General features: G+C 42.4%; 1 protein-coding gene across 1 annotated transcript in view; it reads left to right on the forward strand.

Annotated features, from left to right (window-relative positions):
- The first annotated feature begins 3,226 nt into the window (after positions 1 to 3,226).
- LOC147711075 (protein-arginine deiminase type-2-like) overlaps positions 3,227 to 16,815 on the forward strand; it is a 727,074-nt gene continuing 713,485 nt past the window's right edge. Inside the window, exon 1 of the mRNA XM_086921889.1 lies at positions 3,227 to 3,728. Coding sequence (XP_086778015.1) covers positions 3,634 to 3,728 — 95 coding nt within the window. The 5' untranslated portion in view covers positions 3,227 to 3,633. The remainder of the gene's footprint in view (positions 3,729 to 16,815) is intronic.

A 16,815-nucleotide genomic window follows, 5' to 3' on the forward strand; every position in this document is an offset into this window, starting at 1 on the left:
AGGGACTCCTGGTAGAGTGAGTCCCTGCAGCGCAACACCCCTGCAGCCTCTCGGCACCTCGGCAGCTACAATCCCGGGCAGTTGTGGACGGTGGTGCAAGACAGCACGCAGCGGCAAGAAGTGGTGGCTTAGAGCGCTACCGGCTGGGACACCGGCAGGTCAGGAACATCAACAGGTGAGCAGCAAAATCTCCCAGGCGGTGTGAGCAGGTCATAATAGTTATATTAGACTTCAGTCTTACTTTTCAGTCACATACATCCAAGCTTGTTTCTGCTAGTTTCTTTGTCAATAAAATCCTGACAAAAGTCCTACCTTTTCTTCCTCTTCTTTACCATAAAACAGTTATTCAAGCTACAATCCTAGCCCAGCTGAACTACTGCAATTTCATCTTTCTCAGACTCCCTAAATACCTCCTAAAATGCTGGCAAACAATCCAGAACTCATGCTCATTCTTGTTATCAAAAGTACTGTCATATTTCACCCCTTCTTCGTGCTCTTCATTGGCTACCTGTAGCCAAATGTTCTTTTTTAAACCCAATGCCTTTGCCATCAGGCACTTCATCACGCTGGCTCTGCCTATATTCAGAAGATGTTCTTACTATACCACCCCCCTCATCAATTGCATTCTGCATCCGCTAATCTTGTCTGCATTCCTCACATCAGATGCCCCAAGGTAGGTGGTAAGTTTAATAGTTATCTAACACTAAAGTCTTGAATGCTATCCCTGGAATGCTCTGCTCTGATCAATCTCACACTATTTTTCATAAGCAGATCGATGACTAGTCTCTTCTTTGGATCCCTGTTGCAACTCAATGGACTATTTCCTAGTATCTGGACACCCTTGCGGGTATTTTAAGATAGTTCCGGGTAGGTGAGCGCTTCAGAAATGGATAAATCAATAAACCCAGCATTACCCTTTGGGCAACACTGCACCAGTCATGTAGACAATCCATCTGCTATTAAGATGGTGGGTTTATTCCAACCAAATGCTTATAATACAAGAGCATCAGTAATGTACTTTTCCGCCATATTTAAAGTACTAATTTGTTCTTTCCCACTCAGATGTGGCTCCTGTTTTTGAACAGTGTGTGGAATGGTTCTGGGATCATGCTGAAAACTTCACAATATTCTGTGAGGCCCATTAACTGTCTTTTCTTGTCCTAGTTTACTAGTGCTTCGTTTATTGCATACAATAGCTCTCGTTTATATTTCCCACAATCATAGGGTATGATATAACCTAAGTATTCAATAACACCAAGTTTGATATAACACTTTTCTCTCTTTAGGGGTTGCTTAGCTTTACTTCCGATAGTCTGATAATAGGGCTTCCAAGGTCTTGTACTTTCCTCGTTCTCACCATAAATGTGTACATCATGTTGGAAGCACCATTTATTGGCTAAACCCCTATAATGAATATGCATCATTTAGAGGAAAACTGAGGCAGCTGTTAACCAGAATGGTAACCTTCTGGATCGGAAAATGGCCTCAGTTATCACAAAAGGTGTGACGTTCTTGATTCTGAATGTAAACTGATCTGATGCCACGCAGACTACAAATCTAGTTTATTTAAAACCTTTGCCCTTTTTAAAGCTAACATTTGGTTTGTGTTTTGAAGGGGATAGCTATCTAGTTGTATATATTTAGTGACACAGCAAAGGTCTTTGTAAACGGTATGGTTACAATTAGTGCGTTTACATATTACGCCTGGTGAACGTTATTCTTTATTTTCCACCCTTTAGATTATATCTGCCCCCTCCAAATCTCTCAACCCTTCCTTTACTTCTCCTTTGGTTGCTACTGGTACAACCCTTGTTCTATCCTAGGAACTATATCTTTTTTATTATTTTAATCTTGTATTTGTTCCCATTCAGGTCACCTACTTTGTCACTAAAGACATCATGGTATTTCAGTAACAAATCTTTTACCTTCATGTCCATTACTTAAACATGTTCCTCGTATTCTGGTTTTCCTGTGTATATCTTATTATTCTCTCCATCCTATATGGCATGTCTCTTTTATATCCAATACACTAGACCCCTGCAGACTCGATGTTGGAAAACCCAGTGCACTGCCCAATAATCAGCAAGGTATTTTGCACAACCATTTTACCCATCCTTGATGATTTTCCAATGTTTAAATCTTAACCTGTTCTCTTTTGCTGAGATAAAACATGATGTCATACATCAAAACAGGGTCCACTCCAATATGTGCACTCTTTTTATCAAAGTGAATACAAGGCTGGTTGGCTCATCATAGGACCTTCCTCGCTGGTAAGTTCCAGCCCAAGAACCCCTCAACAATGTAAAGATCACAGAACACTGGCCAATGCAACTTGAGGATTTATTAAATAATAAATTAACAAAGGTACTAGTGAGGCGACAGGCCGCAGCCAACTAGTTAATCCTGCCTCAGACTGCCCGCTCCAACTGTCCTCTCATGAGCGTTCCTGAGTCATGGAACACTCAAAGAGCAGAGAGATGGTGCATTCTGTCACAAAGAGTTAGGACACCAAAAACAAAGTGGTGGATGGAATGATTGAAATGATCTCAGCCATCAGCAACCCAATCCATCCTCTTTTTTTCACCATACCGCCTCAGTTTGGAACCAGCCATATGCAAATCATTCTTGACTGTCCGATGAAAACAGTCCAGCCCAAATTGCCAGGCCAGGTCCTCCCTGAACGGCAACACAAGCAAGCCAGAACCAGTTTCGCCCTTTTTAGGGCTCATCAGCCAGGTAAGATTGATTCCAGTGGCACAGTGAACAAAGTTAAGAGGTATGCAGGGGGTGATCACTCCCTCCTTCGTCAACATTCCCTCTCTAGTTGTGGTGGAACAGGAATCCTTGTTCTATGGAGTCAGGGGTGTCTCTTTGCGTTAATGACTACTTTCTGTAAATGCAGTTTCCTTTCCTAGATCGTGCAGTACCCACTCTTGGTGTGTAGTATTACCAGAAGGTACACTGCAAGTCAGGGTTGCCGGTATCTACGGTGAGGTATCCTGTCTATCCCATATCATCTACCTGTCACACAGTCTTTTGTGTTCACATTCCATTCTCCTACTTATCTTTCATCAATTTGTAAACTTGTTGGCACTTTGAAAACTTGACCATGGGTTATTTTAGGCGAGGGGGCGGGAAATCAAACCGGACAGGGGATTCATCCATTGATGTAGTAGGTGGGCGGGTCCAGTGGCCGGCAGAAGGACGCTTTTGAGAGCGCTTGTCGACCGGGTCTGCAGTGTCACCTGCAGCTAGAGAAGGAGCAGGCAACGTGTCTGGGAGCAGCGGGGAGGATAGTGGGACACCAAGTAACAAGCGGCGCGCAGGACAGAACGCCAGGGAGACGGAAGAGCTAGGACGGAGCAAAAACAGACGACTGCGGGGCACCGAGTGGCGCGAGGACAGAACAGGAGCGACTGCCGTGCACGAGGACAAGGGTGGGGAGGAGCGCGCGCAGTACAGACAGTCCGCAGGGCATAGGTGCGCGAGGTCACACCGTTATTCAGTCAACGAGCGCGAGAGCAGGTCTGCGCGAGGGAAGCGGGGCTGTGAAAGGGCTATTGAGTAAGAAAGTGGTCAAGGCGCGTGAAGGTGTGAAGGGCCATCCAGCTTTAAAGAGAAGCAGAAACCAGGATGGCGGCCCGGACAAGAACCCTTCGGCTGGAGCGCGGGGAGCGAGTGCAGGCGGTGTGCGTCCTGGGGACCCGTCTCACCATAGACATCAACGGGTGAGTGACCGCCCACGTGTGCGGGACCTTCCTCGCAGAAACTGGGCATCCCCAAAATTACACACCCTCCAAATATATCATCGACCTCCCCTATATCACTATCTTGGAGAATAGCGTATGTGAAGTGGACCCCAAAAGCAGCGAAGATGAAGCTCACAGTACTCACCTGGTAGACTGGGAGTCTGGCACCTCAAAATGATAGCAGGGCAGGCAGGCGAACATTCTGGAAAGGTCCAGGGAAGATACTACTTTGCTCTTTATTTGTGTTAATTATAGAAAAAAAACCGTACATGAATAACCCATTATCATGAAAGAAGAAGGGTTACTTATAAATAGATGAAATAGAAAGACAAGTGACCCTTCTGTTTCTCTTTACAGAGGATAACCGTGTAACCTAGGACCCACTGCAGCTAAGAGGGGCGCTAGATAGACACGTTCCCAGATCAACAAAACTTCCTGCATGGGTGGGAGATCCCAGGAGAGAAAACGAATAGTGAAAAGGAGAAATGTACTCAGGGGATTGGCCTAGTTGGATAGGTCATAGTCCAGAAGCAGGAGAGCTACATAGAGAGTAAATCACCTGAAGGGCAAACACAGCGCACCATTAGAAACTCAAAAGAAACACCCAGATAGATAAGCGACAATCTACTAGACAGGGGAGCTCAGCTAGATAGCCCAAGTAGAAAGTGCCCTCACCCCCTCCCCCACACAGCTATTCATGTTTAAGAAGTAGCGGATAGCAACGTGAAACAGTAAGCTACACAAAATGTGACTCAAACTGCTCCCCAGAAAGGAAGGAGCTTCAACAGAAAAACAGAGAACTCAACAAAGAATTGGCATGAAAGAGAGAGGCAGATTCTTTTCATAAATACACAGCACCAACAGAGAGGCAGCAGAGTCCACAACAACACCTTCAGCGCCTCATCCAAGAGTATTCTTGAGTAAACAAGGAAGAGGGTATCACAAAGAAATGCAAAATGAGTAGCCAAAAAGATTATGTGCAGATCCAATAACCTTAGCGCATTTTAGGTAGCCTCTAGGGATTGCAGAGGCGTCACATAGAGCTGTCATGAGGTTCTTCTTAGATTCATGCAGCTGTAACTGAAGAGGCAAGCTTAAATAAACTCGTAAATTATGCTAAATTTGACCTGCACTGGTTGCCAGTCTGCGACTTGAAAATAACACAGTTGTTTCCTGCGGGAGGTTGTAGGTATTCACTCATGTTTGAGAATTGTTTGAAATGATTGTTGTATTCTGATGCCCCTTGCTTCCTCTGTGGTCTTTCTATTACCCTCTCAAATGCATCATATTCAATTAGCTACCTTTTTGACACTTTTGATATCCTGATTTCGAAATTTTACATGCTAAGTGATTTGTTAAACGATCTAGTGGTGGAAATATTTAACATGTTATCTCTGCTTACACCGGCGGGACCTGTTAGGTTTAAATGCTGATGTGCCTAGCCTTTTTTGTACATCTTGCATTGGTCAATTAAAATAACTTTTTACTAGAACATAGTCAAGTCTATGAAATGTTCAATCAATGTAACACCTCAAGCTGCAATCAATATTTTATGCGTTCCAGTCCTGCCAAAATCTGCTGGACACTGCAGTATTTGAGCTGAGTGAGGAGCGACACAAGATGCCTTACAGAAACTGGTTTACTCAGTTACAGCCATAGTAAAGGTGTTTTACGTCAGTCTTCGGATATGTGCAATATACACTGAAGAGGTATTGGGAAGACCGGTCAGAGGAAGATGCAACTTTTTTTTCATATGTGTTAATCAATGAAATTAGACCAGTATTTAGATTTAAGGTTCTTCAAGATGTCCAAAATAGTGGCAATTAAGGGTGTTAGAAAATAACCCCAAAGTAATTCGATGGTATAATATCCTTTGTACAAACGGGACAGCATGTGCGTTATTAATTTGTCCTATAGATTAAGAATCATTTTCAACAGAAAACAGCATAGACACCAAAAGCAATACATGTATCTAGGGCTGGCCCTCCATACAGAAAATAAAGAAAGGTTTACATCTCATTTTATAGAGGTATTAAATGCATGTATGATTACATCTAAAGATAAAACTATGTGAAAACAAGTTTAAAAACAGTATATTCAAATACTGATAAGACCAGTATTTGGAGCAGTAGATGATAAAAACATGTTCTGCTTAGAGAAGAATATGGCTAAATATTTAATGAAAACCTCCACACTCATTCATTTAGTCTTTATGTGTAGTATATTGCCTTATTGTGAACAAGAGCAAAATGACCTATTGAATTCCAACAATCATGACAGGCACATTCTGAAGAAAGTAAGGGATCGTGGAACGTTACTGAGACGTCTGCTCTGTACATGTTCCAAATTAAAGCATGTGACTCCGAGACAGAATTCTAAGAGTAGAGGTCGTATTAAGAATGTGTTGGGTAGCAGTAGTGAGATTTAATCACCACCTTTCTGGTGAAAGACTGCTTGATAGTGGCAGAACGGAATCAATGGAATCAAAAGCAGACAGCTTGGAAAAGCATTCAGTGTTCTTCCTTGGGGCACCAAATACACAGCCAATTTTAAGACTAAGAAACGTTTATTCTAAGGCATCACACCCTGTCATTGGCGGTGAAGCATAATGGACCAGATAAGTCAGTGTTTTTTTTCATTCCAACTGTTCTTCCTTCATTTTGCTTTAGGTGATTAATGTAGTGAACACTTAATTTGGAATTCTTTACAGAGATTGAAAATCAATTTATTAAAAGAGTATGGAATAGATATGACAGTAGAGTTGTTTATATAAGTGGGGAAGGCTGATCATACTTGTTTTTGTTGGAGGATGTAATGGCAAAACTTTATTTTGGCCTGGGACGCTGCTGTGTAGGCTGAAGGGTAGCTAAAGCCCAAGGAAACGTGGGCTACAGAAGATGACTCAATGTAGGCTTTCACGTTTAGCTTCTTAGGCTTGCTCGATAGATTGTTCCAGAGATCAACAATAAGTAGGCTGAATCGTCTAAATAAAGCAGCCAGGTGCCTTTGAGAACAATTGGAGATTGGGCAAGCTAAGCACAAGGGAGAACCCATTCTAGTGTCTTAGAAGTTTATGGTGTATCCTGAAAAGCGAACATCTGGATATTTGATGCGAGCTGTGGATTGTGTTTTTTCAGCCTGAGATGGAGACTTTCTCACAGGGTGGACTGTTTTTTTTGTGAAGACGTCTCATAAGTGCACCCAATGATGGTATTGAAAAGGATGTGGACTGGACAAAGAAATAATTTAATTCAATGATGTGTGTATGACGGTCATATTTCTGCTTGCTTTACAAGGGCTATTGCTTGAAACACTGAGCACCAGAGTGGAGTTTAGTATTTTCTGTTAATGATGGGTTGTTCACATTGACATGTTGTTCACACTGCTGCGTAGAAGTATGAGAACTTGGTGGCCCCCTTACAGTTGAATGCATGGAGCTCAAGTGTGACCTCATGTACAAGACTGAGCTGCTACCCTCTTCTCTGAAAAGGTTGAGTAGCTTGGTTCTTGAATTAGATGAAAGTTTCATTAAGGAATCTAATGTGCTTGTGGCACGATGTTAAAGGAGGTGTAAAGGCTTGAGGTCCATGGGGTTTATTTCCACAGAAACAGCCAATTGACTGTCGTGTATTTTGAAGTTCAGTAATTCAGTTTTATAATTTGTAAAGAGAGGATTTAGGCAAACAAAGTAATCTGTGCATCACAAAATCATCTTGCCTTGCAACCACGATTGTGGTGAATGCAGTGAAACGTTTGTTTTCCCGTAGAAGTTGGTAATATACGTGTATGCTGTATTTCGTGTTACAGATGAATGAGCTTTTGCTGAATCTGCAGTGTGTCGTTCCCTATCCATAGATTATCCGAAAGGCTTTGAAGATGTTCTAAAAAATGATGTAAAATTGTGTTTACTCATAAAGTTCGTCTTTCTTGCTTAGGTCATCAAGGTGAAAAGTTATAGACATGGTGAGAGACGCAAATGTGGTGTATTTGAGGCAGATTAAAATTGAATAATTATTCAGTTTTCTACATTAACATATATTTTAATTTTGGAAAATACTTTATATAGATATGTACCAGTAGTTACTCAACTGCATTTTGTGATCTTGAAGAAATGACTCCAGCCTTGCATTTCATACTTTATAACCCCTTGTAGTCCTGGTTTCCACGCTATTGCACTATGCCTGTCCTCAGCTGGTAATTCTTTTGTGGTAATGGTTTGGTGGTAACCTACGCAGGGGTGCTACCACATTGTACTGTGTATGTAAATTGCACCGTTCGGATAAACCTCTTTTTATATAAATGCAAATTGTGTGTCTGCCTACCAGCTACCTGCCTAAAAAACCCTCCAACATGCATACTCTCAATAAGAATCAGATGCACAAAGTTGACAAAGTGCCATATTCTGAAAGTTTATTATGAAGGCCATGACACAGAAGAGTAAATGTATATAGGACAGCCAGGTACAACAAGAAGTGAAGTACACCAAGCTATCTGTTGCACACAAACATACCCATACTGTACAGCAATTCCTAGTGAGGGAGCAACCTTTCCCCCTTTGACCAATGTAGGCAGTAACAACTGTTCCCTTCCAGATCTTATAGTACTCAGAAGTGGCTTACACGTACTCTACTCAGTTAGCGATAACATTGTACCTCTGTCATGTGTAGTTGGTTGAGGTCAGTCCCCCATGATTCTCTCTGGCTCAAATATGTGGCAGGCTACCCTTTAACTCCCTCATTAGAAGATATGTAGAGTTTGATAATGACTGAAAGCTGTTGCCTGTAGGAAGGTCCCTTTCCTTTATGTGACCCTGAAACCTACCTGGTACCCTGAAGCTTCCCCACTACTTTAGTCAGCCTTAGGGGTATTTCACTATGTATCACTCACTTGCTGCTTGCAGAAGGAATTGACTGGTCGGGTAACTGCTCTATGGTTCACTGCACTGCTTGAAGCATGGCTGCATGATATGGAGATCCTCCGGTACTCAGGTTGCTAGCAGCTTGATGAGACCTATATCCATGCTAACCAGCTCTTGGGGCACTTTGGTTCAATGTCTTCCTTTTGTGAAATATCTGGTCTTACAAGTCCCTCTAACACAAGATGTTATCCATTCCAGCACAGGTCTGCTCCCTTCAGAGACAAGCTTTCTACTTCTGCAGTCTGGAAAATATCACAGACTCATACTCCCTTGCACATATGGATAGCTATTCGGACATCAGCAGTTTGCTGTCACAGCCAAAAAGCCATTACATTACCATTGCTTTCATCATTCTTCTTCCTGGATGAGATTTAAAAAAGCAGCTTCTTTCATGTCTCGTAAATCTGGCTAACCCTTTCCTTAGCTTTCATTATATGTGGTGCAGTCACATACCTTCCTCTATGCACACTGTAACATATCTGAAGGGAATGCAGGACTATACCATTTTATTCCTTCAAGTGCACCTTCCATACCCAGGTATGATAAATATGTTTGCACATTCCTCACTCTGCATTCCAAATTGCATCCTGATTAAGTCCATTGTATCCTCATGCTCTCCACTTTAGCAGTTAAAGCTATTGTGGGAGTGTTAGTGACTCCTTTGCAGAGATCTGTCTGTAACCTGAAGAACGCAGGTTCCAATCCCAGGAGGTCTGATTCAACCTTTGACCAGGAAACAGTGAGGACCAACTGTTCCAGTATTAGTAACAGGAAATTGAATAGTAAATGTTTAAGACAAATTAATGTTATGCATTTTTCACATCTATTATTCCATCCTGTTGATGTGGGCAAAAGAGCTAAGCTGCGCTTCTTCCTAATTTGTAAGAAAGAGCTTTTAGAAATTACGAAATCACAATAAACGTGCAACTAATACACATCTCGTGTGTCCTTTGACATTGTGACTTTCAAGTTGGTTTAAAAGAAGTGGAGGAAGAGGTAGAGCATGTGGGCAACATCAATAGAATCGTTAGTATCATTTCTGGGAAGTAAGAAATGAAACATGGGTCTGTCTGTGGACAGGAGGAAAAGCTAAAGGTGACAAAGATGGGCTGCCTTCTGTCCAGGTGTTTTCAACATCTTGAAGGTTGGAGGTCACTCGAAAGAGCAACAGGTGCGGCGTTTTCAGCAGGAGGGTCCGCGTTTTGGAATCATGTAAAGATGCTCGTCTGAAATAGCTTGTTGCATTCCTTTCCCGATCAATGTTAATGCAGCAGACAAATGATGAGCTGCGCATTTTAAGAGCCCCACTGTTAACGGTATTCACAAGTCTAAATTAAGAACGAGTAAGGCAAGGTGAAGCATCACAACGTCCCTGTTGATAACACTTCTACACATATTTTGGTTCAAACACTCGAATTACATTTCAACTGCTATCTTTGCTGTTTCCTTACTGTTGCTGACGGCTTCTTTCATTCTCTTGCTGGCGCCCCGCCATCCCTGTAGCAATAAAACACTCGAATTTCATAAGGCAAATCTCTTTAACCGCATTCTCGGAGCAAGTGAAGATGTTAAAAGCTTCGATAAAGAGATTTTTTAAGGCGTGCATAAAGTTCTGCTTATAAACCAAGCATAAAGCTCTGTTTTAGGATTAAAAACAAAGCCCAGTCATTCATAACTTGACAGCGTTTTAAAACGCTGTACACCTGCTGAATGAAACTGTTTGCTAAGCATTAGCATAGCATTATTTGTATGGTCATTATTTCATTTTACTAGATTACAGTGCATCACTGTATTTAGTGACATTTATTAAAATCATTAATTTCTAAAAATGTTAGACATAATACCCAGACAGTATTGCCACGAGTAAACTAAGGTATATACACCTTTTTGGTATGCACATTTAGAATTGACAAAAAAATTATAATTTAAGTAACACATAATAAATTAAAGCATATATGAAAAAAGATTGTTTTTGTACAGCACACACTCGGTACTTAATTACTTCAGGATGCCTCCACTTATTGCAAACACAAATTAATCACGTGAAGAAGTTAGGATTTGGATTCATGTTACACAGTCTCAAACACCACAACGGGTCTCTAAGGTGGTACGGCGGGACCGATATCTGTCCATTGATGAGTTTCAAGAGCAGTATTAGGATACTTTTAAATACAGCTGAAATACAGTGATAAATGATCAGCCTGACAACATATACCAGTGGCCGCATTTAGAGTAGAGCAGTCAGCCACCTGCCCAGCCCAAAATAAAGGATAACCAACCCTCCGCTTCTAGAATACATAAACACAATTTAAGCCCATCTATCCAAGCACCTCAGGGTACCCAATGCACAAATAATTTGCTACTTACACATTTTCCACATTCACATCCATCCTCCATTGTGGAACTGCTGCTTTGTTCTCTTCCATCTACTGTCTCCTCACTTTCTAAGCCTGAAGTCTTATGGAACCATGGAAAGCAGGTGAGCGCTTGAAGGGCATTAGTGTTAGACAACGTGGATATAGAGACTTAGTTTGGTTGGATGAGAGGCAATATATAGAAAACAAACATTTAGACACATACAAATATGTAAACACAGTCAGTTACAGATGAATTAATTTTGGGATGCCTTTTATTCTCTGTTGTGCTTCACAAGGTATAAACAGCCAACACGTTTTGCCCAAACATGGGCTTCTTCAGGACAGTATAGTATGTAAGGAAAAGTGTATCCGTTAACGCGGGTATCCAAGAAGGATGATTTGAGATGAATCCTAATGCATTTACTATGAGCTCATGTAGCTGGTAGTCCAATGTTCAGTCCACACTGGTGTGACCGGGGAAGCTTCTCCCGACCAGTCCCATTGACGTCGCTAACGGACCAGGCGCGAGGTTTCAATATGCGGTGATTGCCGCTTTCGAAATCGTAGTTAATTGCTATCCGGTCACTGGCAACTACCACCCTGGTAGCACTGAACCCAGTGTGGACTGAACATTAGAGTACCAGCTACATTTTCGTCTGGTCTTCTTTCTCGTTCTACAACAAGCTTATAGTAAATGCTCGGACTCATTTGACTTCACTCTGGTGCATTGCAATTTACTGTTAATTCTCAACACAAAATGATCATAATCACTTTCAAATCAATCAACTAACTCATGACAATCCTTATATAATATACAAGAGATAAAGGTGAAATTTAAAAGTGAGCTCCACTCAATGTATCATAAGCTTGCTAGTTTCAACTAAATTTGTCATTCAAAAGAGAAACTTCCAGATCGCCAAAACAATCTGTAATGTCTTGGCCTCCAATATCACTATTTATAACATCTAATTTTGGGTCACAGACGTCCCAGTAACCATTTAATTGTAAAGATAATTGAGCACTATAACAATTGATAGAATTCTTGGCATTATTATCTCCTAAACAAACCAGAAAGCGATTGGATATTCATTAAGCATAGATTCACTTATTATTTTCATATCTTTTGAAATTACTTATAGTTGCTGGGTCCAGGTTTAAAATAACAATTGACAAAAGTAAGATTTGCTAATTATGCATTATGTGCCTTACTGCATTCAAGATGCATAACTAGTACAGAGCAAGTTTTATATAGATCGCCTACTGAGGCCCCAGTCTTTAGGAGTATATTTTTAATATGGTTGGAGTTGGACATCTGTCGAATATACAGAGGACCAATCCTCAGTGGTAATTTCACATGTACAGGGATAATGTTATTCCAGTGACATGTGGGTATACAATCTGTAGAGAGCAGTGTAGGGCGCTGTGATTTTGTTGGCCTACAAGGCATATGATTGTATTTAAATGTACCACTCTCACTTTTTGCCAGTTTATACTCAGGCCTTCCTCTGCCCTTCATCCTCTTGAGTTGTTTACCATCTAGTCCTTCCAGATTTCTAAATATGCCTCACTCCTTCTCTGAGTCCTCCAGTATCCTTAGTCATCCTCCTCCACCCTTGTTTCAGGTTTACCAATCCTGCATCCTCACAACCCTCTAGCCTAGTCCGATGATCCTCCATCCCTCCAGCCCTTGTCGTAGACACACCATGATTTCCTTCACCTACCTGCTCATGCTCCGTGCCCCATTTGTCCTCTAACATGGAATGTCCACTCTAATCTCCAGATTTACCCACCCATGTCAACCTCTTCATGCACCCGCGCATATCCATCATGACATAACAAAGATTATATCTATTCAAGCCTAAATACTGTCCCTCACTAAATCGGATGTATCTACCTTGCTTTACAATCACTTAAACATCCTGCACCTGATTCTCAAACTGTACTTTATAGTATGTTTTGTGGTACTACAAAACGTACAGCAAAATGTATGTTTTGCCTGTAATTTTGCGTGCAGAATTCTCTGCCCTGACTGTGGAATCTCCGGACATTTAAGTATAGGTTTTTAGTAGTAAACGTGGGAGGGACACTGGGGAGTGTGTGCGAGCATGGGTATACTTACTACTAAAGGGAATGAGATTAGGAAGGTGTAAGAGAACTTCCGGGAGGGTTAGAGAGGAGTTTCAGGAGGTACACAACCAACCCACACAAGAGTTAGTCAACTGCATTACTCTGGGGGTGGAGATATGTAATGTACATGTTTGTGGTAAGTTTACACTCATGTTTGTGAATACTGAAAGTACTAGACTTACTTCAAAGTGTAAATGTATTTAAAAGTGTATCTTACCTTTGTGAATCAGGCCAACTACCTTTATATTGCTCCACCAACAAACTCTTTCCTTTGATTCTGCATGTGTAATGATCAGTCATTTTACATCAAAGCAGTACGCAGATCTTTGATTCACACAACCATACATTTCTATTCATAACCATCTTTATGGCATTGATCAACCTTCATCACACAACCACAACAGGAGCCCTTTACACTGACAAAGCAACTTTCATCCACCTCCCTGAAAGCAGAGAAATTGTTGACCGCAGGATCAACAAAAACAGCACAACCACTAGTTCTCAAGAACTGTACTTGATCCTGTATTACTGTCTGACTTAGTCACCCTCTCAGTGCTTCCCTTAGACTTCTTGCCCTCAATCATACAGTTAATCATTTCTATCCCTCTATAACACTTTCCACCATTCCATCGCGATATTCCAATCAAACCCAAATTCCAACCTGAATTTCTCCCATAACATGTGTAAACATACTTCTCACACTATTCTTCCTGCCTCCAGAGCACACTCCTTAGGAGGCTTTTACAATATTCTACAAAGCCCTGTTCACTGCTTATACCATCTTGTGCCCCACATGCAAGTTCTTACCCGTCAAAACTCTGCCTGCAACATTGGAACACTTCTGTAATCGGAACTAAAAATGACTTGTTCTTAAATACAAAAAGTTCCCATTCCTTGTTGCCTTTATGAAGTACAGAGGTGCTCAGCTGAGACTTACCACCACCCTAGATGCTGTGAAATTAAACAACTTCATTATTATAATTTACATCAATCTTGTCATCCCAGCAAGCTACAAAACTCCATTCACTCCTATCCCCTCCTCATGACCACATATTTTATTTATTTATTTATTTTTAAGGTGTTATATAGCGCTCGCTAGACCCGGAGGTATCAGAGCGCTTTACATGAGCATCAGATCGTAGCTACAGGTTACATCGTTACAAAGGTTACAAGTTATTAGAGCATGGCAACATAGTTACTTGTAAGGTCAAGATAAACAATAAGCAAGCAAGCAAGGGGAAAGATTCAGGGCAGGGGGAAGGAGCTGGGGAAGTAGATAGGCAATGAAGGCGGGAAAGAGGAGGGGAGGGTGAAGGACATCGCAAGGATAGAGGAGGGGAAGAGTGACAGGGGCACAAACCGTTAGATGAGTCAAAGCAACGTCCAAAGTCCAGCAAGCTGTGATCCCAGGGCAAGTGGTATCACTTCCCTAACTCTGTTGCGGGAGGCTCCCTTTACGCAGTGGACTCTCTCAGAAGGGTCTCTGAGACTCCAGGCCTACATACTGGATCCTTCTTCAGCTGTGAGTGGCTCCTTTGGCGCAGTGGACTCTCTCAGCCGGTACGCTGAGACTCCAGAGTATAAATATTGGATCTTTCCCCAACAAGGGGAGAAGGAGTGCTTAGTCAAAGAGCACAAAGGACAGGGGGTTAGGCAGATTAGCAGGTAAGGTGAGAGATTCAGGGGAGAGAGGATAGGAGCTACGGAGGTAGACAAAGGGAGAAAGAGTACTAAATGGGAACAAATTTAATTAATGAGTTATTATATAGCGCTGGCTAGACCGGATGGAATCAGAGCGCTTTACATGAGGCACAATAATGTTGTAAATTACATCATTTAAAAGTTACATAAGTATCAACAAAAGCATTTAAAGAACATAGGGGAACAAGGTGAATGGAGCAGGAAGGGTAAGGGGATAGGGTAAAGTGGTAGGAGGAAGACTGGACGTAGAGACGAGGGGAAAATAGTTACAAAAGATACCAGAAAAAACTTTTTAGGAGCATAGAAGAAAAGGAAAATGGGGTGAGGAATGGAAAGGGGGTAAAGGCAAAAGGGGTAGTGTATAGATACAGTGGAGAGATGAAGGGAAAGTTTGTCCAAGGTCCAGCTCGGCAGATGACGGCCGAGGGGGAATCTTCGGTCCATCTACTCTTCAGCTATCAGTTAGGTCCACCGGGCATGGGTCAAATGGCTAGGTCTCAAAAGAAAAACATTAAAGGGGAAGAGGGCGAGAAGAAGGGAGTGTAGAGGGGGAAGGGGTGGGGTGAAAGGGTAGGAGGGGGAAACAACAGAGAGACAAAGGAAAGTCTGCCCAAAATCCGGCTGGGTAGCTGACGGCCGAGGGGGAATCCACAACCCAGCTCCCCTTCAGCTAACAGGTAGCTCCACCAGTTATCGGACAAATAGCAGGGTCTCTACAGTCGAGGGAAGGTTCAGAGTACATGTCCAGGAGGGAGAGCCTGGATCAAGGTCAAGTGAGGGATCTGGTTAAGCTCGGGGCGCTGACCAATTCTATTGTCTGGGAGCATTAGAGCATCGTGAAGAGACCGACTGAGGCTGCGAACTTGAGGTCAGGCAGGGGGGTTGAGAACTTGGTGTTAAGTTCAGTCGGTCCCCAAAATTCCCAAAGCATAGGCAGTGTAATCTATGCCGTGAAGCGGCAAGAGGACAGGGCCAGTGTCCGCATGTCTTCAGAGGGGGTGAGTGGCAGGTCTGGCGTGACGTCTCCAGAGTCATTCTGCAATAATCAGAGAGCCCTCCCGTTCTGCAGCCCAATCAAGCATACAAGCTCCTTGTGTACATAATTACATCAAAGAACAGGCACAGTAGCACATAAGGAAAAGAACTCTATTCTGCACCAACCTCATAAGCATAAATCTAGTAGACCACAACTCCCAAACATTACTTGCATTAGGAAATAAACTCAAACTTAGTAACATAACCTTCAGTAGGGAAGAAATCAAACCTAGACCACAGTAGAAAACATAAGACAGTAGGTAAAACCTAGAAGGCATAAAAGCACATCTGTAAGCATAAATCAAGGTGCATACTTCACACTACAAACATTACATTTCCTAGCGCCTATACAAAAGTACACTAGGGCCTTGTGCCCTACAAACCTAATAGTACCCTGGGCCAACTGGCCATCTATAAGGGGCTCAAATGCCCCCTGTCCAAAAAGTCAGGGCGTGCTGCCAATGCAGCGACGGTCACGGGGGGTGCACTTGGCGCAAACCTAAACGTGGCAGCTGCCCACTACTAGCTGGGCAGCTGGGAATCTTCAATGAAGGGAGTAAACGTTGCAGCTGGCACTAAGTGCTGCGCAGCTGTGCAGGCCAAGGTTGGGATGGGAAAAAGAGTGTGTCTCACTCCTGGAATAAAAAGACATGTCCCCTGAAATAAAGAAGAACCTAAACGGTGCAGCTGCCCACTACTTGCTGGGCGGCTGTGAAAGTCAAAATAGGCTCATTCTCCTCGCCTTATGTGGATAATGACAAAGGTGTCCCGCAGGGTTCGATCTTAAGCCCAACTTTATTTAATGTTTATTCATCACCTTTGGCTAACGTAATCAAAGCCCATGACTTTGATACGGTATCTTACGCCAATGATACCCAGATCCTGATAACCCTAGGCCCCAACCACTTAGATGCCAAAGCGAGATTCC

Source organism: Lissotriton vulgaris, chromosome 5 (assembly GCF_964263255.1).
Source record: "Lissotriton vulgaris chromosome 5, aLisVul1.2, whole genome shotgun sequence".
Lineage (NCBI taxonomy): Eukaryota > Metazoa > Chordata > Amphibia > Caudata > Salamandridae > Lissotriton > Lissotriton vulgaris.